Genomic DNA, 27,462 nt, shown 5'->3' with positions numbered 1-27,462 from the left:
AAGTTGGGATCCTGTGCTCATATTCCTCCTCTCAAATTTCACCTTTCTAATCTACAAAATAGGAATGGTCCAAAGACAGTTATTCTCAAGGGTTTGGTCAAGTCTGATTTCCGTTCAAAGCCCCCCGATTCTTGCCAGATCCCAGCTGCTGTTTACCACTCTGGGCACAGATCCCACCAATTGCACATGCCTTTAATTACTCTTGGGAATAGCACATCCTTTTCACATGGTCAGGCACCCAGCACATCCTCTTGCGAGATGAGACACAAGCAGGGAAAAAACGTCAACAGCCTAATTGGAAATCAGGTCCCATGATCTCAGTTCACTGCTAAATCAGGCATCCCTAATGTTGATATTCATTTCAGAACAATTCAATTACAAGATTTGTATTAATTAAACTTCCCCTAGCAGATTGGCATGATCTTCTGATAGATAAGGATCTGTATAGCAGCTGGCTGGAAAACTCTTCAGTGTTGTCAGATTACCGAGCTCATTTATGCACCATTTTAAGGACTCTCACCCACTATCTGTGCCAGAAGACTGCTCTTTGCCTACAATAACATCTGTTTTTCCTGCACTTTATTTGCCGTTCCCAAAGCTCTGACAGCCTGGGTAGCTTGAAAGGGGGCAGCATAGCAAAGCTAATGGGAGCTCAGTGCGCAGAGCTGTGCTCAGGGTCCTGCCGCCTGCTGCTCGCAGGCATTTCATGCATCGGGGGAGCCGAGCCCTCCCTGCTGCCTGTGCTCCTCCAGTCCTGGCAGTGCAGCTCATCCTCAACAGCCTCTGTCCACAGGCAGTAATTCACAGCACCATGGAGAGCCTGAACACTCTCCTTCTAACCGCTGCTGTTTGCTTTCTCTGTCAAGGTGAGTGATCCTTAATCTGTTAATCTTTGATGGTGAAGGCAGGGGAAGAGTGAACCTTAATCTGTTATTCTTTGATGGTGAAAAGGGGAGCAGGAGATGGTTTTGGTGCAAATTGTTTTTAAGAAGTGCAGAAGCGCTCTCCAACCTAAGGAGCAAATGTACAGAATTGTGGTACAGCTCTTTCTGTTACATAGCTTGTTGTTCAGTGGGGGGGGGTGTTTAAGTTTATCCTTGCAAAGTAGTTAAGTAGTCCTGATTGAAAATGCCAAACAGGACACATACAGCCATTTTAACATGAAGGAAAAGCACCTCACACATAAAGGTGTGGTTTCACATATTGCAGAGAAGATAAGAAAGTGACAACATTAAAGAGCTTTAAGTATGTGCTGCAAACAGCACATCTCTCTGCAGATATGGAAAGCACAAAATAGTTAAACAAAAAAACCCCAAATGAATGCACTGTTTCTTCTCTAGAAACAGCGGATGCTAGGTTTAATTAGAGTGCTGGTACCATGTAAAAAGGCTGGCAGTTTGGGATTGACTATAATAGTTGTTAAGATCTAGATTTAAAATTATTTACCTAAAAGACTGGGGGGTATTTATTCCAGGAAATCTCAATCTAAGAGATAGAAGATATCAAGAAGTAATATGGGCAAGACTGGCAGTTAAAAAGTGTTCATTTTTTAGTTAGCAAATTGACTTGAATGATTTCACTAATCTGAAAACAAAATTGTACTCCAAGTGAACAAGAAAAGGCACAAGGGGTTAAAATCAACCAAACAAAACCAAAAGCAAACTAAAGACCTTTTAGCTGAATAGTTTAACATGAGGGGAACCCTTGTCTTAGGGAGAGGTGAGGTCTCACAGATTCAAAAGTAACACCTGCTTTGTGTAGTCCGTCACCTGCAGATAATTCTGCCTCCTCTCTTTTTCTACTAAAAAACAACAGGCAGAAAATAAATGTGTCCTTGCAAATATTCATATTTCATATATATCCATATTTCTGTTTCAAAGGAACTGTAGAATATGTTCGACAGACTTCAGTTTGTGCCTTTGTCAAATTTGCATAATGACATTAATGACAAAACAATTTTTCTGGTGTTTCAGTTGGAATTGTTGTCCAGAAGAGACTTTAAGAGATAGCCCCCTAAAAATAAAAGGCCACTGACTTCTAATAGTGTCAGGATGGTTATTGCCTAGATTGATAGTAAAATTGCAGTGTAAATTACAGGTACTCACACCTCATGCTGAAACAGGTCAAATACCTTGTTGTTTAAGAATTTCAGTTTGCAGCTTTTTTGTTGGCCACAGGGTAGGATGAACTGAATTTATGAGTGGCAAAAGGACAACAGGAATCTATTATAAATAAAAACTACTTAGAATAATAAAGGGGTAAATAGCAGATTTCTTCGAGTGTGCTGAAAAGTCTTTGAATGTAACAGTTAATCAAATTTTGATCCTTTTAAAAATATATTTCAAGAAGCAGGCCATTATCCTCATTATCCTCCCTGTACTCATGCAATCATGACTCAGACTAGAAAGCAAACTTCTCATTTTCTACTGCAAGGCTTCTTACCCCTTACCAGAGGCCTGGTCTGTTGGGCTACACTTTCCTCTGCTCCACATCCCTGTGGCTTTGCCAGGTTTGGGGGACTGGGACTGTGAGGGGTAAGAGCTTTTGCATCCCAAGTTCCTCAGTAATTCCCCGAAACTGTTTTTTTTAACTCATTTGCAGACGTGTGTTAGAAAACCTGTGCCGTAGCATTACCTTTCACTGCTCTCCTCGCAGTCCAAGCGAATGCCCCATGGCACAGTGCTGCCCGCTCAGGAGGGGCTGGGGCTCTGCCCAGCGCCCAGGGCCGCCGAGCAGCCAGGGCAGAACCGGGACAGCCCTGCCCCGCTCGGGGCTGGGAGCAGCCAGGGCAGTACCGGGACAGCCCTGCCCCGCTCGGGGCTGGGAGCAGCCAGGGGAGAACCGGGACAGCCCTGCCCCGCTCGGGGCTGGGAGCAGCCAGGGCAGAACCGGGACAGCCCTGCCCCGCTCGGGGCTGGGAGCAGCCAGGGCAGTACCGGGACAGCCCTGCCCCGCTCGGGGCTGGGAGCAGCCAGGGGAGAACCGGGACAGCCCTGCCCCGCTCGGGGCTGGGAGCAGCCAGGGCAGTACCGGGACAGCCCTGCCCCGCTCGGGGCTGGGAGCAGCCAGGGGAGAACCGGGACAGCCCTGCCCCGCTCGGGGCTGGGAGCAGCCAGGGCCGTACCGGGACAGCCCTGCCCCGCTCGGGCTGGCCCCGAGCTCACCCCGTGCCCTCCGCAGGCTGCGGCGGCTCCGAGGCCGAGCACCGGCTCTACGCGGCCCTCTTCGAGAGCTACAACCAGTTCGTGCGCCCCGTCAAGAACGTCTCGGACCCCGTCATCATCCAGTTCGAGGTGTCCATGTCGCAGCTGGTGAAGGTGGTGAGTACCGCCCCGCCGGGCAACGCGGCAGGGCCGGCGCTCCTCCCGACACACCTCTCTTTTCTAGGACGAGGTCAACCAGATAATGGAAACCAACTTGTGGCTGAAGCACGTAAGTAGCGCTCAGTGACAGCACAGAGGGCACCAGCTCACTGCCCCTCCGGGGTGGGAGTGTTCCCCGCTCCGCCGGGGCCGCAAGAGCCGTCCGGCCTGCGGGGTCGGCGCCAGGCTCGGCTCCTTCGGGGCACAGACGCATCCCGGGACAGCCGCCCTGGACAGGAGGCCAGGAGAGCATCATTAGGGAGGATCCCGGGACAGCCGCCCTGGACAGGAGGCCGGGAGAGCATCATTAGGGAGGATCCCGGGACAGCCGCCCTGGACAGGAGGCCGGGAGAGCATCCTTAGGCAGGATCTCTGCACAGGAGGCCGGGAGAGCAGACCCGGCTGCGCCGCTCCGCGCCGCTGGCGTCGCCCGAGCCGTTCCCCGGGGCGCTGCTGCCCCCCAGCGGCCGCCGCCCCGCCCGGCAGGCGGGGACAGAACGGGAGCAGCGGGGACGGGGAGGGAAGGGACGGGACGGGACGGGACGGGAAGGGACGGGACGGGACGGGAAGGGACGGGACGGGACGGGAGGAGAGCAAGGCTGCTACACTTGCTGCAGTCGCTAAATACAAGATTTTTGCTCTAGAAATTCCAAATCGCTGCCTTAGCAGACAACAACGCAAAGGAAGCACCTCGGCTCGGAGGTCGCGCACAGCGCCACTTGGTGCTGGTTAGCTCCCGTAAAGTGACAACAAACGAAAAATGTGTACTTCATGTTAAAAAGGCTTTTTAAAAATGCAGTTGCTCACTGTTGCAGTCAGCTTAGTAACCAACCTAATTCCCACCTTTAGCTTGATACTCAAGTTCGTTATAATGGGGTTTAACAAGTGCTAATGACAAAGGCAGTTACCTGAGCCATTACAGGCTGGAGCTCTCTCTGACCCTCAACTGATGCTCACAACTTGTGCCACCAGCCTCCAGGAACTTGTTTCCACTGTTCCATAGAAACCTGTTTTTTTGAGATCAAAGTTATTATTACTCTCTGAAAAGAGAGTGTCTTATTCCTTCTTTCAGCTTGTTCCAGCTACTAAGTAGGCATTCCTGGGACAGCCACATATATTTAAGTCATAGATGTATATAACATCTAGATATCTAGGCATTTAGGCCCCCCTACAATCTGCACATGAACAAACACCACACATATGTGTTTGTTAAAGAAATATCTAAACACTGTAGTATCCAAAATAAATCAACCCAAGAAGTGATATGACAGCACTTGGTTCAGATCTAGTCCACCAAATTTCAGTTTCTTCACAAACTTAACATGGACTCATTTCTACCATAATTAGATCTGGAATGATTACAAGCTTCGGTGGAATCCAGCAGACTATGGAGGTGCTGAATTCATCCGAGTTCCATCTGGCCAGATCTGGAAGCCAGATATTGTTTTATATAACAAGTAAGGCTCTTGCGTATTTAACTTCTTAATTCAGGGAGAGAGGGGTGATGTTACCAGCTCTAAAAAAATCAGCAGCAAGTTCACTGAATGCACTGAAAAGCTGCTTTTCAACATCCATGTGTCCTGCATCCCCCCACTGCTGTTCTCACCTTCATGCCAGCTATGTCAGCATCCCTGGGCAGGAGCCAGCTCTAATCTGGAGCTGCAAGTGAGCAGGCCAAAGTGAACTTGGCTTTTCGCCTTCACAAGCCCCTGCAAGTCACAACTTTAACTGAAAGGAATGCAAATTCTAGCTTTTTAGCAGTCAAATCCACAATTTGACACCTTTGACAAATAAAAGCCACAGATAAAGCTTACTTTAGATGTCAATTTCTGAGACTGTAAAGAGCCAAACCATAACTAAATGGATCTGTAAGAATGCAATTCTCATAGAAATACACTCAGCTACACAGATCCAAAACTCAGGTCTATGGATCAATAGTGATGTCACTCCTTTCCTAACTGGGGCCTTAAAACTTCAAATTACCCTTTAATTTTACTTTTTCATATACTCAACTGGATCATATAAGTTAGCAAAGTGGGACTTAAAATAACCTCTTAGTAAATACACTCCTTATGCAAAGATACACCCCAACCCTAATCCCTCCTCCCATAGTTACTACCTGCTCTGTCCATGGAAGAGGTGGAAATACCAGTAATATTCTTATCACCCCTTGAGTTCTGATGTTCTTGATCAATCTAGAATAGAATAGAATTAAATAATTCAGTTGGAAAGGCCCTACAAGACTCATCTAGTCAGACTGTTATTTACCATTTTGAATATTGATTGCACCAAGGCATGCTATTAATAAGGGAGAATATTTGCTTTCAGCTCCTCCTGGTGAGTTTATAGAGCTGTTTGTTTCAGTTTAACCACGCAAATTTATGATGGTCACTTAGTCAGTCTTGCATGAGCAATTCAGCTCCAAGTAAACAAGTAATAGCTGACTTTCCCAAAAAAGATTAAAGAGTTCATGTATATGATCTGAATGTATGAAACTACCTGGAGTAGATAATTCTAATTTTTGCTATTTTTACTTGCTTTACAGTGCAGTTGGGGATTTCCAGGTTGATGACAAGACAAAGGCCCTTTTAAAATACACGGGTGATGTGACCTGGATACCTCCAGCTATATTTAAAAGTTCATGTAAAATAGATGTAACCTACTTCCCATTTGATTATCAGAACTGCACCATGAAGTTTGGTTCCTGGTCTTACGACAAAGCCAAAATTGATTTAGTTCTAATTGGCTCGACAATGAACCTGAAAGATTACTGGGAGAGTGGAGAATGGGCTATAATTAAAGCTCCTGGGTACAAACATGACATCAAATACAACTGCTGCGAAGAGATATATCCAGACATCACATATTCTCTTTACATCAGGCGTTTACCTTTATTTTACACTATCAATATGATTATTCCCTGTCTGCTGATTTCTTTTCTGACTGTATTAGTTTTCTATTTGCCCTCAGACTGTGGTGAGAAGGTGACACTCTGCATATCAGTGCTTCTCTCTTTAACAGTGTTCCTTCTTGTTATCACAGAAACCATACCTTCTACTTCCCTGGTAATTCCCCTTATTGGGGAATACCTCCTTTTCACCATGATATTTGTAACTCTATCGATTGTCATTACAGTATTTGTACTGAATGTGCACTACAGAACACCCAAGACACACACAATGCCCGTGTGGGTGAGAACCATTTTCTTGAACTTACTTCCCCGGATCATGTTCATGACAAGGCCTGCCAGTGATGAAGAGAGTAATCAGAAGCCAAAACCATTATTCACTTCTGAGTTTTCAAACTTAAATTGCATCAACGGCTCTGAGAGCAAATGCTGCAAAGATGGCTTTGCTTGTCAAGATATGGCCTGCAGCTGCTGTCAGTATCAGCGCACCAAGTTCTCGGATTTCAGTGGCAATCTCACTAGAAGTTCAAGCTCTGAGTCTGTAGATCCTATGCTTTCATTTTCAGTTCTGTCACCAGAAATGAGAGATGCTATTGAAAGTGTGAAATACATTGCAGAAAATATGAAAATGCAGAATGAAGCAAAAGAGGTAAGAACATATTTTACTGTTACTCAAACTGCAGATACCTTTTGCCATTAGAGTGTTTGGTAAGAAAAAGATCTCAAACAAACAGACAAAAAAGATAAAAGAAACCATTATTCTTTGCAAGTAAGTTACACAAGCTGTATTACAAATATGTGCAATTTTGAACTTACATCATTGAGAAGCAGCTCTGCTGCACAGTGATCTCTTTATTGACAATATATATACCGAGTGAGGCACATTAAAGGGAACACACCAAAGCATCCATCCCATGAGAGTTTAAGTTAGGATTTTCCAAGTTATAATCTTAATAGTGGAATTTGCTGACCCTATGGCCTTTAGAAAGTTACATTCTCCCTCCCACAGCTTACCATCAACAATAGAAATTTAGAGTGGATGTCCCTCACAGTGATGATGGTGCTCACTCTGTTGCTGCTGCAAAGTGCTGTAGCTAAATGAGGCAACTGCTGCAAGACAGGGACTGGCATCTTTCATAAAGCTGCATTTTAATACAATAAAGGAGAAAAAAAATGAAAAGGTTTTTTTCTACCATGTTCCTCAAACATACTATGAGCAGTAGCCACACCACCACAGTTTTTACATCCCCAAACTATAGCACTTCATTCTAACTTCACTTTGTTTATACTTAAATCAGAAATCTATTTAGGTTTAGATTTAGTTGGTACAGAAAATAAAGGTTGTTTTGGTTTTTAAGTTTCCCTTAACAAACTAGTTCTAAGCTAAAAAGAACAAATTTCAAAACCAACAAATTAATTTCTTATCATTCTTGAAGGAAAAAAAAAGAATTGTAATCTCAATAGTAACTAAAAATTATCACTGAGTTGCTATTAATATGTAACATATATAATACTTCATTGTCACTCTTGCTATAAAATTCACTGCAAAAAAAGAAAATTAGAAAAATCAGGGGTTTTTTGAAACGTGGTTCCCTCTTTACATGAAAGGTACAGAGATGCATTTTACATCATGTATGAAAATGGTCAAATTTCAGTACTACATAACAAAGTACCCAATAATTATATACCAATTAATCTTTGCTTTTTACATACTACCTAAAGGCCAGTAGGAACAGTCTGTTTCAGTAACATTTTCTGTTCATCTAAGAATGTAAAGCTTTACACTTTCATTTTTGGAATAGAGAAGCTGTGTCTCCTCAAGTCCAGTGTCTTGGTGAAAAACCTTTTGGATTTGAAGCAGCAGCTTTTGGCTTTGCTCCAAAGAGCATATTCAAATAAAGCTTCTTCAAGATGAATTTGTCAGTGAAAACAGATGTGTAAGCTGTGTATTCATAAGGATATCTACATACAGAAAAAACTGTGCTTCTTTTATGAAATGGTATTACTGCTAATGCAATTTATTCACCTAATAAACATGCCAACTTGCTATTCTTTTTTTTCTTTTCAGATTCAGGATGATTGGAAATATGTTGCCATGGTAATTGATCGTATTTTTCTATGGGTTTTCATCCTGGTATGTATTCTAGGAACAGCAGGATTGTTTTTACAACCTCTGATGGCTGGAGATGAAATGTAAAATTTAACTAAAACATTGTGAAATCAAATAAAACTGCCAATCAACTCTGCATCCCTCTCCCAGCACCTCCTGTCTCTTCCATGTAGTAGAACAAGGATCTCTCTTGGCTTCACCTTCACTTGACCAAGGCAGCTTTGTTCAAAATGCAGAAAAAGGAATTTGGAACCCTTATGACAGCTAATCTCAAAGTGATACAAACTGTGCTTTACAGCTACTTCCTGCAATCACTGGAGAAGATGGAGGCAGAATGTTAAACTTTATAGGAGTGATTTAAGAAGGGGTTAATAAAGAAATGGAAAATTACACGAGTATTTGGAAAGTCACGATGAGTCGAATGCTTTGGGCTGTTAGGTTTGTTTTGTAGTCTGGTCCCAGGCTTCCTCAGAGCATGCCAGGATCTTCTGGAAGGAGTTCACAGGGAGTTCCATGAATACCCTCACAAGGACAGAAGGGTGGGAAGCACAAGTACCAAACAGCTGGAGTGCAGGCATTGCCACCTACTGTACAAAGTGACCCACACAGTGCAAGAAAGGACTGAGGAGGGGGTTAGTACAAAAGGAGAACAAATAGGTAAATAATAGATGGTGGTAATAAAGCAGCCATAAAGTAAACTCTGTGTATCCCCAGACTGCAGTGTATGTGAAGGCTGTCAGGAAAAAACCTGCTCAGACCTAAAGATGTTCAGAATTGTGTACAAGTAAAACACACAATAAGACAGTCTGCAAGTGATGCAAAGGATCAAAATACTCAGACAGGATAGTTTGGATACAGAGGCATCCTGCTGTAGTGAAGTGTTTTATGCCAAGGTAAGGCAGGTAGACAAAAATAGTCCTGTAAAGTGTGCTAAAATTGTTGCTTAGGCATATATATCTTCTCTCTTTTTTTTTTAATCAGTAACTGCAGATTATTTAAAGAGCATGAATAAAGAATGCAACAAAACACTGTCATCAGATCATATTTTGTAAAAATACTAACTGTTCTCTCTGTACCAAACCAAAAACTTTGTGGAAATACAGTGTATCAAGTGATGTAACATTTATGAAAATAAAGAGAATCAAACTGTTGAAAATTGTGCCTTTTTTTCATTTATTTTGAGTGAGTGACAGAGATCTATATAAGGTAGTATTACCTACAGTTCAATACATTCAGCAGTAAGTTACAGAAGTAAAAGTCCATGCTTCTGAGTATAGTAACATTCTCTTGTTTCAGACACACCTGATAAGCAGAAGACCCCAAGGATTCCAGTGTCAGCTGTGTTACCTGAATCTATCATGATCAGACTAGAAGTCCCTAAAAGAAATTCATGCATTTGCAAAAACTGTGAGCTACTATAATAAAGAGAGTGACTCCACTGGACAATGTGCTTGCTGCCCATCATGATGTAACTGGGCAGCCTGGAGACATCATTTAACAAGGGGAAAGAGATGAAATGGAGAGTTAAATAAATAAGATATATATCTAATCTACAGTTGTACTCACTTGCTTTCTCTATAGGTAAGAGTAAATTTCAGTAATTCAAACCCTATGGAAGACTTTAAAAAGAAATGTTGTATTTGAAGAGGAAACAAGCTATCTGAAGTATTTCTGCAACTTGCACACAGAGAAAGTCATTGATGCATTGTTTAACCTCAGTAATACTGAGAAGGTAAAGCTCTTATATTAAAGAATTAAAACAGATAATCTTTCCAAATTCACCTTGAAAGTTATGATAGGAATAGAGGAAAAATGGATATCCAATATCAGATGTAATTGTGTAACTGAAGAAGAGTAATTCCCTAACTGCTATTATTAAAAAAAAGAAAAGTAAGAAAAAAAAGGTCTGCCTGATATCATTTCCCTACCTGGGAGCCTTTAAAAACTACATAAAACCAAGAGTGTCCTGCAGATTAAAACAGTTTGAAATAAATATTCAGTTATATATAAATTATGACATAAGTAATCACTATTATATTTATATTATTCATTATTATAATTAGTGCAGGGATTTTCTAAAGGAGATCTGGGAGGGAGTGTGGGAGAAATATGTATCCATTGTTCAAATTTATAATCACTATAAAAAATTATTGAAGATATCACAGTTTACATTAAAACTTCTCACCTAAACATGTTATTATTCATGTAGTAACTCATGCAAACAAAAACTTCCTAAGATTTGCTCTAGCCTGCTCTGCTCCTGTATTAGGCCTACAGGATGCAATTATATTACAAAAAACACTGAAAAAACTTTAGTGTAGGAAAACACCCAACTATTTTAGAGTCTTTTCCAGAAATAAAACTATTAAGAAAGGAAGAAAGGTGGCATTGGAATCAGTGTAAAGAATGCATTTTAGTGGAATAATTGAAAAATTGCAAGTTCATTTTCAATGATCTTAGGAAAAAAGAATTTCAGAAAACTCTAAGTCCTTGCTGCTTAGAGTTACATATGGTTTTTAAAGTGAAAGAACTAATCCAAGGCAGCTCTCAGGTTCAATTAAACAAATGTGAAAATCATTTATCATCTCCATTTGGTTCCACAGCACAGTAATTTATAACCCATTTCCTTCAGAAAGATGCTCCACAAATTCCTTCTGCCTGTGCTTAAAATCTAAATTCTGAGAAACATCCGGACACAGGAAATAATGAACATTTCTGCAAACTCACACTATATCAAATTCTTCATCAAGACTGAAGAAATCTGAATGTTCCAGCCCCTTAGAATACTTATGCTCCTTGGGAAGTGAGTTAACTGCCTTTGGCTTCCTTTCCAAAGCTGATGGAGATATCAATATACACACATGCTTTAGGCTTTTTAAGGCTTATTAAACGCTCATGTTGGTATCACAGAATTAACAAGCTTTAAAATTTAGCAGCAAATTGCACTGAAATTTTATAAAGGCCAAACATGGCCAAATTGCTGTTCTTAGTTGTATATTATGTATACAGGAAGTTTAACTTATATTATTTTAAATTATTCTGGTGAAATTTCAGACTTCTACAACACACTGAAGAGAACTGATAAAAATTCACCTTTATACTAAATTGAAATAAGCAACTCTACTGTGTAACTGCAAATATTTAATATTCAGTATAACAATTTATATAGTAATTTAATAATTGGACTACAGTGATGATCATTAAAAATTTGAAATCCTTCTCTACCACAGTAGGTGTCAGAGTCTGCTGATTTGATAAATCATACATACCATGGCTAGAAAAGGTTCTTTTAATTCTGCCCTGGCTTGGCAGTAACTCAGTAGACTGGCAATAAGCAGACTGACTTCTGTGTGTCCTGGGAATGCCATGCTTTAAGATAAACCTAATTTTCTAGTTCTGGATTTTTTTTTTCACTCTACCAGAAACATGCCTAGAAAGAACATGCATTGAAACAGAGGTACTGCAAAACTTAGAGCCAGATCAGTAGGACATAGCTCCAAAAATATTTTATGCATTTGTACTGCCTATATGGGTAGGGACTATTATACTTGCCCATTTATGAATAACAGGAATAAATAACACAAGTGATCCAATTATTGAAACCAGAAGAAAAGCCCATAAGAACATTCGATCAAGCACCTGAGCAATGTATTTCCAGTCTTCAACAACCTAAAACACAGAGAGCACATGAGTTGGTCAGTGTGTGCAAGAACAGGTAAAAACACAGCACCAAATCCTGCAATTCTTCATTATTTCAAGATAGGCTTTTTCCAACCATGTCCCTGGGAAAACCCTCTGGAGCAATGTTTTATAATTATACTGGGAGTTAGAGCTGAAGCAAGCTTCCCTCTGTGAAGATGGATAAGCTATGTAGATTTTGATGCAGAAATTGATCCTGAGAAGCACCAAACATCCTCATCTATAGAGATGAGACTGGCCTGCCATTTTCTAACATACTGCAGGATACATGGCACATGACATCATAATGGAATTCCCAAGCAGGAGTTGAAAGCAAAAGTTGTAAAAAAAAACTCCTAACAACCAAAACCACCAAACCAAACCAAAAAACTAACCAGAAAACCAAAACCAAACCTCCCAAGTAATAAATAAAAATTTTTTTTAAAAATTGTTAGTACAGAGCAGCTGTTGTGTCACAAACAATTGCTAAAGCTGCAAAGAATTATACACTGGGGAGAATACTCACAATAGTTTCAAGACTACTTTTTCTTTTTTGATAAAATTATTCATATCTATACACAGTTTTGCACGTATTGCAGATATAATTGTGCAAGCAAATTAAAACCCTGCCAAACAATTGTCTTGCATTTGAACTGGAGCTATCCATGTTTCCCAAGCCTAATGCTTCCTAAGATGTAAGGCTATGATAGCACCAGCTGTCTAGTGTTTATTAAGAACTTTTACAGTTAAAGCTTGCATTCTCTGGAGCCCAGTAATAATAAAACAACTGAATCCCCAGTCAGCTGTATATTAATTTCCAAGGTTTATAGTAACAACATTACACTTGGAAAACAAAATACTTATTACTTGTCTCTCACAGTGAACCCTTAATTTACAGGAAATTATGTATTTAATAGCAAACTATTCTATTTCATTGTTCATACAATGCAGATGCTGCTTTAACAGTACAGCAGATACATTTATTTAAAATCTAGGCCACATCCCTTGTGACAAGTCCTGAGAAGGCACATCAGAGGAGGCACATTACTCCCAGTCTCCTATGGGAGAACACTCTCTCAGCAACCAGAGCCTTCTGAAGACAGCAATTCCCAGACTGAAAGAACCTCAGCCTTTGCCATCAGGAACAGACAGTACACCACAAACTTCTATATTTCTACAAACTTCTACATCAGACTGGAAATAGCATTTAAATCTCTGATGTACCAATGGTGCTAGATTAAAGAGCATGTAAAGAAAACAGATTTCTAATGCTCTTACACAAATGTTGTAAACATCCATGAAGGATAATTCAGAGTGCAAATGCACTCTGACACTGAAAAAAAGCCTCTGACATCTTTTGATAAAACTCAAGGACAAATAATAGTAAGGATAGAAGAGAACACTTAGGAAGTCATTGAGTCCATGTTTCATCTGAGCACAAAATGGCCAACATATGGCTATGGCCTGTATTTAAATTAATACAAGTTACAGCATTCAAACTGTTTTTATTTGAAATTGAAAGCTGCAAGATAAGCCTTGGCAGTATTTATTTGAAAAATATAAGGCAAATGCATTTTTCAAGATAGACTTTTGGGTACAACATTAAAGTGAAAAAGAGCTCCTTCTCCTGTCATCTCAGCAGTGCTGTAGGGAACAGTTACAGTACATGCTCTTGTCACAGACAAGTGTCTCACAATGTGTAACTATTGATAAGAACTAGTAGAAAACAGCAAAAGACTTTTGAAAACCCCAAATACTGCACCGTATCAGCCAAATAGTCTCAGTATTGTACCATATTTGCACTTTTTTTCCAGTGGAAATAACTACACAACTTTCAGTGAAGTACAAAAGCTGGAAATCTGTAGCACATCTTTAATATGCAACTGCCCAGTAAAGCCCTGGAGTTTCCTAATTTGCACTTGTACAAAATCAGGGCAGCAGGACTAACACACCCACCTCACGGACCTCATTCTCCTTCATCACGTGCCTCGTGATATAACGGATGGAATCCAGAGCTGCTTCCAAGGTGTTCCTGGATGATTCTGATCCATTCACAGTGGCTGTTTCCTCCTTCTGAGCAAAGTACCTATCCACATGGCTTCTCATGCAGAGCAGCTTGGGCAGCTTGTGCAGGAAGATCTTGCGAACCCAGGGCGCCATGGCGTTGTGTGTGGACGAGGAGCGGTGGTGGATGTTGATGGCAAAGACAGTGATCACAATGGACAAGGTCACAAATATCATTGTGAACACCAGGTACTCTCCTATGAGAGGGATAACTTTAGAAGATGATGGAATAATTTCTTCAATAACAAGAAGAAAAACAGTCAAAGATACCAGTACTGAAGTGCAGAGTGAAATTTTTTCACCTTCATTTGAAGGAAGATAGAAGACAAGGACAGTTAGAAATGAAAGCCCAATACAAGGAATAATGAGAAACAAAGTGTAAAAAAGTGGCAAACGTCTAATTATAAATGAATAGGTAACAAAAGGATACCAGCAGCATCCATCAGTCCTGTTTCCTTTGCTCCCTGTTGCAGTCACTATTTCCCATTCTCCGTTATCAAAAAAATCTCTTTTGTCAACATCATAATCTTCAAGAATTAGATCAACCTGTGAGCCATCATAAGTCCAGGAACCAAATTTCATTGAGCAATTTTGAAGGTCAAAGGGGAAGAATGTTACATCAATGGTACAAGAACTTTTGTAGTTTGCTGGTGGAGTCCAAGCAATGGTGCCATCATATTTTACCACGGTTTTTGTAGATGTTCCCTCAAAACGTCCATCTGCACTGAAAGAAGAGATAAATTACAGGCAATTACAATGGGCTGCGGGGATGTATTTAAAGAACAAATTATGCTTTGTTATTGTCATTTCAGCTGTCTATCCCTTGATAGCCAAAATTTTGTTTTGTCTTCATAGTCAACTTTTTCCCCTCAAATCAGAAGCTAACATAGGTAAAGAGCTTTGGAAGACTGAAGAATATTTTCAAGTCCTGAAAAGATCTGTGCAACTTTCTGTGGTCCCAATGACTTATGAAAACATTGTAAAATGCTGGTCTTTAACAGCAGGACTCAGCTCTGGTGTCTCTATTAGTAAGACAGAATAAGTACTTTTAAATTCAGCCAAACCATAATTATTGAAGAAAAAGAGTCACTAAACAGGTAAAATAATACTTGTGCCCAAACTTGAATTTACAATCACTGCAACAGCCTTTTTTCCTGACTCAACAAGTCTGGAAATGTAAAAGCATTTAAATGTATGTGCACCTGGGTTGTGCACAAAGGTTAATTCAAAAGTTCTTGTTTCTGAGATCTGTTAATTTTCAAAATAAAAAAGTTAAAACCAATCCCTTACAGTTAAATGTACCTGACTTTAATTCCATGCTGAATATGACCTACAACAGCATAATTAGTTACTTCCATCACACTACACTATTTATACCCAGCAATGTGCAAGACATTTTTCTCCAATAAAGAAAAAAGTTCACACAACAAAACAGAAATAACCTTTTCAAAGGGCCTAGAAATTCCATTCAGAAGTAAAGCAAAACATCAGAGCACTTAACATGGCAACAAAGTCTATTTGCATTCAGAGGCAAGTTCTTCCACAGGTTCTTCAGCTCACTAAATGTACACATTATGTCTATCCAATGAGCCTCCTAGAAGCAGGTTTTATGAAGGAAATGCATTTTGTATGAAAAGATTCAACCCTTACTTGTCATACAGCACAATATCTGGAATCCAAATAGAATCTGATGGCACACGGATTGATGTTATTCCTGCATAGTCTTCAGGATTCCACCTCAATTTCACATCTATCCATTCCTGTGGATATGTGAGATGTAAAAATCAGGATTATTGGGAAGTGGATTTCAGCAGGGTGATACCAGATGAAAATGGATAACAGGGCAATTAACAACAATCAAACTGAACTAAAATCTGCATAAAAGAATGAAGTTGCTGAACAGGCATGTAGTTAACTCATTCAGTATTTGTTTTCTGTTACAAGAGCTGCTTGACAATGTTTCTGTACAGAACTTAAGATATGATGTTCCTTTTTCAGAGCATGCATTTATAAGTAAGAGCTATTATAATGTAATTTAATTGTATAAATTAAATTTGAAAAAAAGCTTGTTCTGGATGAATACCAATGACTGGAAGCTAATCAGAAGCAATTTAAACATTTTCATTATACAAAAAAACTCCATCATGCTCCAACTTTTAAAACTGGTTCAACTTCAAGAAGACCTGCAGAAACTATTAAAGAGGACACAAAGAATCATCAGCCCACATGGCCATCTCATATTTGCTGACTAATCTCAAAGTTTGCCTAAAAATAAAAACTTGGCCTAAAATTTCAGTTACTGAAAAGAAAAAAATGGGAAGCAAAAGGAAAAAAAATCAAATAAACAAACAGAAAGGAATTAGCCCAAACAAAAATAATTCCATAAGTTAGTAAGTATACCCAGCATCTGCAAAGATTCTTTTAAGTTAAATCAAGAATGATTTGTGAGCAGCATTACCTGAGTAAATAGAGGCAATTAAGTTTAGTACAGGACTCTGAGGCTTTTTCCTGCCCAAACCCAAATAATCTTAAGAGAAAAAAGTATTTCCTTCTAGCAAGCATATTTAACTTTGAAACTGGAATTCTACAGTAATGTATATCAAATAATTTCAAATATCCCAGAGGAAAAAGACCTCATAAATATTATACAGAAGAATACACCAACCATACTTTTCTTAATAAAACCTTTGAATAAAAACTTTCCTGCTGGAGCAGCAATTTATGGTTGGTTATATACACCTTGGTATATTAAATTGTCATGCAATGCCATATCATATTACTTTTAATCTGGTGAATTTTTATTGACCTTGTTATGGTTTTCTTAAGAGGTTTGTCACAATTAATCCTTTAAAGCATTTCCAGAGCCATTCTATAAAGATACTATGTGAAATAAAATTTCTTGCAAGAGCTAAGTTTTTTGAATATACAATTAACTAGAAAAGTTTCTCCTAAATGTTGATTTGCAGTTATAAAGCTTCAGAAATTTTCATCAGTATTTACACATACCTGTTTCAACCATACATTTGTTGTCATCAATTGATTTTTTTCATCCTGTAAAATAAAGCATATATCACAAAAAATAATCTATCCATAGGAAATAGCTGCTTTAGTTCACAGAGGTCTGTAACTTAAAATACAAAACACACTGCTGAAAGCATTCTAATCACTAAGTATGTTTATATGAGAACATTATATATTCATCTACAGGGCATTTTTTATTACACAGAAAATAATTTAAGATGCTTAATCTATTGTGTTTAACAGGCACAATTATTTCACATGAAATTATGCTCCTTTTAAAGTTAGTGGGGAAAAAAAAAACTTATTTACTATACATACCACATCTACTAGCTGAGAGATTGCAAGGCCAAACTTGATTTTTATTGTGTCATTCAAACGTTCCACTGGACGAACCCATCTTTGATAGTCTTCAAATAAATGCTTAAACAAACGATCTTCACTTTTAGCAATAAAAGAAGGTTCAGATACAGCTGTATTTAAAAAAAAAATTATTAACATTGATTCAAATGGGCAGTGTACATCTGCATTCTTATGTCCAAACAGTTACAGCTTTTTTTATGCAGAGTTCAATTTCTCATCTCATCCCCTTCTCTCTAGAAGCATGCCCAAGGTCATGGAAGTAGAATTTTATAAAGTTACCAGGTTTTATTGGCATCCTCATACCATTATCACACTTCTAAAATTGATGACTCAAGAGCATTAAGATAATCTCAGCAGGCAAAAAGCTCTTATATCATTTACCCAATGCCATGCAACCATGGCACTCCTCTAAAGCAGAAAGCTGATCTATGAGGGACTGAAATTCTGTCAACCTACATCCACATCACACACCTGTAGCATACTGCATAACTTGTAATCCAGTTTGAAACTTCAGTCTCTTTGTTTCATGTATTTCTTCTATCTTTGGGCACATTTACCATGTATAAATTTTGCTGCACTTGTAGAGCACTTTCCCTCACACTGTTTTGTATCTTAGATGCATATGCCAAACTATTTACCAGTTGACTCTCTACCCATTCTAATCTTACACTGCCTGGGATGCACCTTTCCAGTTCTTCTTCATAGCTCTCAAGGGGTCATTTTGGGGAAAATGGAGAGAGAGGGGAGGAAAAAAGGGAAGATCAGAGTCTGGCTAAATAACTTGAGTAAGAACAGCTTTCAAAGGTGTTGTGATAGACCTGAAGATGGCTGCTGCCTCGAGAAGCACAAACTACACACATCACCTTACACGGAAGGGTCTCCAATGCCCAGACATAAGTTAGAATGACCACCAGAAAACACTGACATATTCTAGATAAAGATTTTTACTACTTACCAATGAAATTTAAAAGGGAACTACTGCCAAAAAAAGACCTAGCAACTGTTATCATCAGTTTAAGGGACAACATGAACAAAAGAAAGGAGCTCACTACCATCTCTTTTAAATGCAGATCTAAAATATTATGCAATTACATAAATCTATGGCACAACCTCTCTAGAAATCATTTGCTCACTAACAGCATCCATCTAAAAAAAGATGTATCAGAAGCAGAAAATCACCAGAGAATGACATAAACAGATTAAAACCAGAGACAGTCATCCATACAAGGAGAGATTTAAAAGATTAACATTACTTTGTTTGGAGAGGAGGTGAATTTAGTCAACATAACAGAAGTAGATCAACTATGAACGATACAAGCAGAAAAAACATTGGTAGTATCTAATCTTTCTCATAAAATAAGCTAAAGGAAACAAAGTATCAATTAGAGGCAGCATAAATAATGTCTACTCGAAGTTCATCACCATCAACATTCAATAAATCAGCAATTCATAGACACTGCAGAGGACTGGGATTTTAGACTTGCCTGGATGACTACACTGTACACCAGGTAGGGTCACACCTGCATAGGGCAGCAGTTCTCATCCCACCAAACTGGCTAAAGCTACCTCAGAGTTTGAGGAACCCTTCCATGACTTGGCATTTGTGGCAGAGGCCTGGCTGACACCACTCAAGCCATTAATTTGAACTGACCTAACCCAGTCCCACGTGAGTGCAGCCACTGCAGCCCAGACAAACTAAGATGGGCAGCCCAAGTTTTAAGTTCCCTTGTGTTCATTGCAGTGTGAGTGCTGTGCTGCAAAAGGCTCCATGTACAGGTCCTTGGTGAAAACAGCCAAAGCACTGCAGAGCTCAGCAAGGCAGGTCCCTGCCCTTGGCACTGCAGCTGTGGGGCAGCCCAGTAGAAATATTATTATTTTACACACTAACCAGATGTCATAGTAGCAGCAAAAGCAGAATGTAGCTTAAGAAACAGGATCAACACAGTGGGAGCAGCAGGACCCCTTTTTTGTCACAGATACATTTTATGAAAAATCCTTTTGTTAGGATTTTTTCTCCTGAGAAACCGAGAGGCCTCAGGAACAAAATGTAAACAGTAATTATCTGCTGCTGTGGATAGGTGTGCAATAGGTGCATCTGGGATTGGTCTCATGTGGTTGTTTCTAATTAATGGCCAATCACAGTCAGCTGGCTCGGACTCTCTGTCTGAGACAGAGCCTTTGTTATCATTCCATTCTTTTTCTATTCTTAGCTAGCCTTCTGATGAAATCCTTACTTCTATTCTTTTAGTATAGTTTTAATATAATATATATATCATAAAATAATAAATCAAGCATTCTGAAACATGGAGTCAGGTCCTCATCTCTTCCCTCATCCTCAGACCCCTGTGAACACCACCACACTTTTTCCTACAAGTCTTACCCTACCCTAATGTGCTGCTGAATGGTTCTTGCTGTGGGCTAAATCAACATTTGGGTTTTAAGACAGGTCACCCTTCTGTTTCAGAATACAAATCTTTCTGACTTGTGGCATATGCAAAGAACTGATGGGCAACTTAGACTGTACCACTGAGATAGCTCAGGCAGATACAGTAAAACTCACAGGCAGAAGAATTGCTGCCAAAAAGGATCCAGCAAGTGAATGTTGCACATGTACAGGTTATCTTGTAAATGTACAAGTGCCAAAAATATATTTAACTGGTTCAGTATATCATCATTAGCCAAGGAATTTTTCCTATTTGTAACTATAGCCAGATTTGCCAAGCCCTACATTTTACAGACATCCAAAAGAATGCTTCCTGAAGACACAACTTAATTTCTCTATTTCTATATCCCTATTTCCTGAATTATGAATGGTTTTGTGTATATTTCAGCCTAATATTTCATAAATACTTGATTTTTATATTAGCATTAATTCCATTTCCCTCCTCCAGTTACAACTCTCAACTGAATTTAAGACTGACTATGCAGCTGGGTATTATCTCTCAATTAATTGACCTTGAAGCAATGCAGAGGCAAAGTTGCACTTTCACCATTTCTGTGCTCCTGTAAGACAACCTCCTGTGCAACAATAGAGCATCTTCAGGGTACATGCTGTTTCCAGATGAAGCTTCTCTTCAAACACAGCATCTCCTCTGCTATGCTAAAAGGGGACACGTTCCTTTACTGCTTTATATACTTAGATTATTTTTCAAGCATTTTATACTCAGACCTATGGTATACTCACTGATCTATTACAATGATCATTATTTATTAACAATATAGTTCAATTCTTTCTTTCTTTCTTTCTTTATCTGATCACAGATGTATCCACACTTTTCAATATTTCTAGTTTATTCTCTTTATTAATACGTTGGGGCAAACTGCTCTAGAAAAGACTTCTTTAACAAAGGAGAGCTCCATGGGGAGCTGGGAATGGTAAGAGTATATTAAGACTTGCAAAAAGAAAATAAGTAATCACCCCTACCCTGTACATTTTATTTAACATGGCCATTCCAATAATTTGCTACACAGACTGCACATGTTTTATATCTCTTTTCCATGTATCTATGATTTTAAGATTACAACAAGGGGCTGTGATTCTTAGTTACTCCTTGTATTAACATCAATAAAAAATTGTGAAGAGCTGGTGACAAGTGGAAAAAAGGTAAAGAGAGGAAAACAAGTAGAACAGTTTTAGTGGCTTAAGGCAGCAGAGTACCTCTGCTGGCTGGAGAAAAACAGAAAGAGGTTAAAACCTGTGACTAGCAAGATTAGCAAACAAACAACTCCGAGTACAATCTCATACTAAATCAGATGGCAAGAGATTATGGCAACACTCCCCCTGCCAGCAGCTCAGAGTACTAAAAAATACTTAAAAGATCTGTAGCCTTTGAAGGGCAGTTCTACGCTGGCCTGTATTTGTGTGGGTTCATTTCTATTGAGGCCAGGGAACCCCTGCAGCTTAAATCAAAGGTGGCTCTGCACTGTTCAGTGGAACTCCCAATGACAACTCCCAATGTTTTCTTTATTATTTGCACCTTCAATTCTTCTCACTGCCCCTCAGTGTAAGTCCACATTTAGCAACAAAAAACCCCCAAAACAACACACCTAAATCACATATGAGGTTGGATGGCCTAAATTTTAATTCTGCACAAAGGAAACAAATGTTTATGCACAAAGCAGACTAATGATTCAATTTTTTTAAACTCTGAAGTAGCTAGAGAACACTTTTGACAAAGGCTAAGTAAAAATTCTAATGAAACACTTGACCTTGAAAACATTGTATTTAAAAATTGGGTTCCACCATTTCCTCCATAGGTATTTAACAAACTTTTTTATTAAAGTACTTTGGAAGAACTATTTAGAAAATAGGGTGAAACATCACATGGGCCTCAGATGCATGAGTAGCATGATGAAACATGTACATGTCTATTTATCTTGATAACATTCTCAAGTCATAATTTCACATGGGCTGCTAATGGCTAACTTTTTAAATGTTGTAGATAAGAAACAAAAGATGGGTTTTACAAAAGAAGAACACTTTTGTAATTTACTGTACCATTATGGGATTAAATTTCCTAGCATCTTAATATGATTTAGCAACATTATTCCTTTTATAAGAATTACCAGTGAGATACTTAGTGTTACAGGCTTGATTCCAGACATATTTTCATAAATCTTTGTTTTTAAATAGGGGAACACCTCAGTCCATGCTTCTCCAAATAACAAGCTTTCTTTGAACTCTGTATTCCTCTGCACTTCCTTAGATGAAGAGTCTAAGAGACAGATTGGCAGTGCAGTGTAACACTATATCATTATACATTAAACAGCACAGTTCAAAGCATTTTCTAATTTAAACAGTGTAACTCAAATCATTTTCTAATTGACAGAATTGAGTGTTAATGGTTTCAGGTTTTCTTTACATCACTAGTGGGTGCAAAAGAAGGCCCATGGGGAAAGGGAAAGGGTCATTTTCTAGAAGTGTAATGTTAACATGCATATTCAGAAGTAATATATATTACTAATGCATATTTTTAATCATATACCATTACAGCAAAAAACCAAACCCACTACTAAGGACAATAAACAGTGCAAAATATCCATACTTTGCAGTTAACATTACATTCTTTAACTCTGGGGTATTATAACACAAACTTATCCACAAATCTAACTGCTAGATACTACAACTAATAATTTCCTTAGAAATCTGGAAGGTGAAGGAATATATACAGAATCCCTGCCTTCAGTACTCTAGTATATTTACTGAGACAATCTCCCATCATTACTTCATTAGGTAGAAAAGACAGGTGTAATGTATTAAATTAAGTTTTATTTTATACTGATTCCTCTGACCCTTTGAAAAGGATCATGAGTCATACTTCCTGCATGGTCTTTAATTTTTTGGCCTACTTTTCCTTCTATGCATTAGCAATTGCCCAGAATCCAATCACAGTCAAGCGTTTAATTAACAGCAAGAATTTAGAAAGATCACAATCATCTTAACTAGGATGTCTGTAAGTCAAAGCAGCAATACTAACTTTATTCTATTTACTGAATAGAAGTCAGAAAAGCCAAGGATTACATTCTGAACTTTCCAGAATTATCTTCTCTTCCCCTGTTTAAAAAATAAAGGTAAACCCTATCACCACACTGACAAGCATGGAAAAGGTGGATTTAAAGTTACTGGGAAGATTTGTGCCTTCTCTCTTACCTAGCACATCAACCTCCAGCCAACCAGGAGCAAAATAAAATGACATATATTGGACATGAAACTGTGAGGAACTTGGAACTGCAATACTGCTTAGTACTTACCAATATGCACAGAGGTACAAGAGCTGCTCACAGAAAGTAGGGAAGGTGTTTCTCACATTCAATTCAAATTTAAAATGTTAAAGGTACAACTTGATGGTTGTAAAGGAGAATGAAACTACTCCCTAACAGCTTAGCAACAAGGTATAATTATGGCACATATTTCTGAATACATGTACAAGTTTGGCTAATAACCATAAGAGACTGCCATGTAGTTTGTAAACTAACCAAGAAATAGATGTGAACTGACAGTCAGTCTTTAGATTAAGAGCTAATTGAACCACCAACCATTCCCTTCTGAGCACCCGAGCCATGGATTCTAGGGGAAGTCCACACCCCGTGCCAAAGAGCTTCAGACCTCCCTCCCTAGAGACAGGGCTGGCACAGCAGTGACAGTGACAGTGACCTGCAGCTGGACCTGCAGCCTGTGCCTGCCCCAGCCCTTCCTGCCCAGCTCACTGACACCAGCGTGCTCCACTCAGCTCCCACAGCCACAACCGGGATCCTCCTCCCTGCCCAACAGCCAGGCCACAGGAAAAGGTGCTGCATGCCAGGGAAAATCCTGTCCTGCTGATGGCAGGAGGACACTCCTGTAACAGATCCAGGATTTTGGCATCTCTCTTTGTACCACTTTCAATCATTCCATCATTTTCACTGATTGCTGACACCAAAGATGGATGTGAAGTCAGCATTGAGGAATGCTGAAATCAAGCAGCAAAAAGGGTGTACAGAAGTGCAGATAGCACAAGGAAGAACAAGTATGTAGAATCTGATCAGTAAAACCATTTATAAATGTAGAGGCTACGTGTCATGGAATTAAACATAAATCTGAAATGTACATAAAACTTATGGAAAAGTTCCCTTATGGAAATAAGAAACAGGCCAGGACTTCTCACAAGCTGCCAGTGCAGCCCTGGGTGCTGCAGACTTTGGGCACCAGCCTTACTTTCTGCCTCAGCAGTGTTTTGCCCACTCAGCTCCATTCCAGTCTTGGATACACTGGAACACAGAATCCTACAGCTCACAGAAATCAGCTACATTGCTCAAAACCAGATGAGGAGATTTCAAAACTTATAATATCACAGAAACCCTGGGTTTTACCATTCTAAAAAGTGGGAAACTATGCAAGTATTTCCTTCCACAGTTCCTTCTACAAATCAACACAGGCACTTCTCCACAAATCAAGGCTCGCATTTATCCCCTTAAGAACCACTAAGGAAAGCACAAAACATTTTAAGAGAAAAATCACAAGAAACCCATACAGGCAGGAAGGTTTGCAGCTTTCTGTTGGGGAGGGAGAAGGATTTGATCTGTTAAACTGAGTGGAAAATGCCTGGGTGCATGAAGTGCCAGGGAAACACCATCACAGGTCTGCAGCACAGCACAGCAGGGCTAGGCTAGAGGTTGTTGTTAACCTCAGCTCCATTTGGGCATTCAAATCTCACCTATTAGTTGAAAATTCAGAGCAAGAACAAAACATACTTTGACTGTATTTTAAATCAGCAAGTATTTTCTCCTGACAATTCAGAATCAGCCAAGATAAAATATTGGTTCCCCATTAACTGAAGGAAACACTAAATTAATTTACAAGCACTCTTATAGCAAATTTCATTTTGTTTTAGAAAAAACAAGTTATGAAAAGAAACTTTAGCCTCACTGTATAAAATCAGTTCTCAGTGAAGTCAAAACTGCTGGCTTGTGCCAAAAGGCAAAACCTGGCTTACCCTGATTGCAGGTAATTCCATGCAGTCCTATAAATCATATAATGTAACATAATGATTTTGCATCTTCTGTCATGAAGAACAGGAAAAACACTACTTTTCCAAATGTTGGGACAAAGAATAGTCTTTTAAATCACATTCAGCAATAACAGACTGAGTATTTGTAGGCTGAAATAAAACCTAGATGTTGATACAATCAACTTTCCATAAACTATATTTACAATCGCTTTTTCAATTTTCAGTTAATATAAAAAAACGTTCAAATTTATCTTTCATTAATTTTCTGTCTGCCTTTAATTGTTGTGGTTATGGTTTCAAGACATTCTGCAAGACTCTTGGGAATGTACTTACAAATTATATAAGCACAACATTTTGAAACAACTGTTTCTAAATAAGTCTGCGGAAGAGAGGTGATTTTGCTCCTTTAATCTTTGTGTAATTCTATAAACACTCCAGCTTCACATGCTATTTTACATCCTTCAACTCGGAAAGTTAAATCCTGATTGAATTATGAAACTGCCTCTTTTGAAGTCAAAGAAATGATGCACAACTAAACTAAAGACAGTTGTGTTATAAATACTTAAGAGGGTTGTTTTCATCTGCAGACACATCCGTATGCGAAATTACAGTTATTAAAACATATTCTGCAAGTTTACCTCTGTACCAGATGCAGAGCATGCATCATAAACCTACAACTGCACCTCCTCTCAGAAAGTGAGCAGACAAAAACCTGAAAGCTATAGCAGCTGAGATCTTTAAAGCGTTATATATATGCACATTTAGGAAGTGTACGTAATGTAATGAAATGTGAGGCATTCAAGACTGATAATGCACCTGAAAAGCTATAGTTTAGCACAGACATTTTCCCCCTCTCCTGCGAGGGGGCAGCCCTGGTGAGCCCGTTTGACAGCGCTCCCCGCAGGTCCCGCTTGTTCCCCTAAAGCAGCGCAGCCCCGCGATCCTCCCTCAGCAGCCGCCACCGCACCCGGCACCTGCCTTACCTTAACCTCGGCCGGGAAAAAGTTGACGGCGCGGAAAACGAAGCTGCTGCGCAGAGACCCCCATCTCCGACAGCTTCCCCCCGCACAATCCCACCTCACTCCGTCCCCTCACGGGCCGCTCCCGCTGCCCGCGCTCCCAGCCGGGCAGGGCAGCGGCGCCCGCAGACCCCCGGGCCACGGTACCGCCCGCTCCGTCCCCGGCGGCCCCACACAGCGCCAGGAGGGCTCGGAACCCCCGGCCGGCCGAGCCCTCCCCTCAGCCACTCTCCTGGCTCCTCACCAGAGCGCTTTTCACCCCTCACTCTTCTTCCCAGCGGCCGACCCTCACGCCCTGGGGCCGCCCCGAGCCGCCTTACCCGCGTGTGAGGCTCCGGGCTGGCCGAGCAGGGGCGCGCAGAGCCAGGTGAGGAGGAGCACGGCCGGAGGGCGGCCGCAGCACGGCCACGCTCCGCGCCCGGCCATGGCTAGGGCACGGCCCCCGCTCGCTCCGAGCCCCGCGGCGGGAGCCGGGAGCCGGGAGCCGCTGGGGCCGGGCGGCGCTGGCCCCGCCCCGCGGGGGCCGTGAGGAGGCGCGGGGGGCGGGAGCCTCGGACCGCGCGGGCCCGGCGCCGCCGCCGGCCGCCCCCCGGCCTCGGGAGCCGCTCTCGGCCCCGTGTGGGAGCCGGTGCGGTCGGAGGAGCTGCCGGCAGTACCGCGGGGAGGAGGCGGCAGCGCTGCGCCCTCAGGTTCGGTCCCCGTGCCCGTCCCGCCGGCCGGGAGCGGCTCCTGGCGGGGCCGAGCAGGTGCGCGACCGGGGCCGCTGTAGCACCAGCGCTCGATAACCCCGGCACAGCCACCCGGGCTACGCCGGCTGCGTCTGCACTGTGCTGTTGGGAGGGTGCGAGTGTAAGTGACTTCTGGCGAAAAAAAAAATATTTAATTTCCATTGCATTTGAAACACTCTGTAGGGTTTGTTTTTTTTTTTTTTTTTTGTAAGTTTCTAAATCAGTACGATTTTTTAAAGTTTCTAATTTAGAATATTTTGGAACTTTTAATCTAAAATAGATAAACTAATGCAAGCTAAAAAGACATAGGATATTTCCACGTCTTTAGGTATATTACAGATATACAACATATATAATAAATACTCAGTACAAAACACCACTTTTTCTGTATCAGTTAAATCTATTTCAAAAGACAACTTCCAACACACACATTGTGAAATTTAATCAGTGATTTTTCCTAAATCATCTTAATGGAAATTTATAGTGTACACATTGCCAAAAAAATAGAAGCAGCTGGCAATAACACATTTTTTACATCTAAGACAGTGTTTAGTATTTCATCTCTATTTCATAGAGAGAAAAGACGTGGGAAGAAGGGCTAAATGACTTTACTGTGTTAATCAGCTTGTACGTGAAAAGTGCTAGACACCGCATTCCTCAGGAAAATAGTCCTTATTTAACTCAAATAATTTTAGCAACTTTATACCTTTCTAAAATGAGCCCTA

At 40.3% G+C, this 27,462-nt stretch overlaps 2 protein-coding genes across 3 annotated transcripts; one reads left to right on the top strand and one right to left on the bottom strand.

The window, feature by feature from the left end:
* The first annotated feature begins 340 nt into the window (after positions 1-340).
* On the top strand, positions 341-9,536 carry CHRNA3 (cholinergic receptor nicotinic alpha 3 subunit). Its single transcript, XM_071441758.1, has 6 exons — positions 341-866; positions 3,181-3,320; positions 3,388-3,432; positions 4,710-4,819; positions 5,908-6,919; positions 8,339-9,536. The coding sequence occupies exons 1-6, from the start codon at positions 707-709 to the stop codon at positions 8,465-8,467; spliced, it is 1,596 nt and encodes a 531-aa protein (XP_071297859.1). The 5' UTR covers positions 341-706; the 3' UTR covers positions 8,468-9,536.
* CHRNA5 (cholinergic receptor nicotinic alpha 5 subunit) lies at positions 9,530-26,676 on the bottom strand. 2 transcript variants are annotated; one of them, XM_071441760.1, is made up of 6 exons: positions 26,330-26,676; positions 17,462-17,613; positions 17,129-17,173; positions 15,773-15,882; positions 14,024-14,846; positions 9,530-12,049 (listed from the first exon to the last, which is right to left on the bottom strand). In XM_071441760.1, the coding sequence occupies exons 1-6, from the start codon at positions 26,433-26,435 to the stop codon at positions 11,888-11,890; spliced, it is 1,398 nt and encodes a 465-aa protein (XP_071297861.1). In that variant the 5' UTR covers positions 26,436-26,676; the 3' UTR covers positions 9,530-11,887. The 2 variants fall into 2 exon arrangements, with proteins under 2 accessions (XP_071297861.1, XP_071297860.1); XM_071441759.1 differs by having other exon boundaries at positions 14,015-14,846; positions 26,330-26,539.
* Positions 26,677-27,462: the final 786 nt, after the last annotated feature.

This window comes from Agelaius tricolor, unplaced genomic scaffold (assembly GCF_023055355.1).
Source record: "Agelaius tricolor isolate 1412-34295 unplaced genomic scaffold, bAgeTri1.0.p SCAF_16, whole genome shotgun sequence".
Lineage (NCBI taxonomy): Eukaryota > Metazoa > Chordata > Aves > Passeriformes > Icteridae > Agelaius > Agelaius tricolor.
The sequence above is the reverse complement of the archived record's forward strand: the minus strand, read 5'-3'. Positions and strand labels throughout refer to the sequence as shown.

Excerpts from the sequence above, each read along its gene's own strand:
- CHRNA3 (XM_071441758.1), top strand. The coding sequence starts at position 707 with ATGCATCGGGGGAGCCGAGCCCTCCCTGCTGCCTGTGCTCCTCCAGTC. Across the intron at positions 867-3,180 it reads TGTTTGCTTTCTCTGTCAAG|GCTGCGGCGGCTCCGAGGCC; the intron begins GTGAGTGATCCT and ends TGCCCTCCGCAG. Across the intron at positions 4,820-5,907 it reads GATATTGTTTTATATAACAA|TGCAGTTGGGGATTTCCAGG; the intron begins GTAAGGCTCTTG and ends CTTGCTTTACAG.
- CHRNA5 (XM_071441759.1), bottom strand. The coding sequence starts at position 26,435 with ATGGCCGGGCGCGGAGCGTGGCCGTGCTGCGGCCGCCCTCCGGCCGTG. Across the intron at positions 15,883-17,128 it reads CAAATGTATGGTTGAAACAG|GAATGGATAGATGTGAAATT; the intron begins GTATGTGTAAAT and ends ACATATCCACAG. Across the intron at positions 12,050-14,014 it reads AGGAGAATGAGGTCCGTGAG|GTTGTTGAAGACTGGAAATA; the intron begins GTGGGTGTGTTA and ends TCTGTGTTTTAG.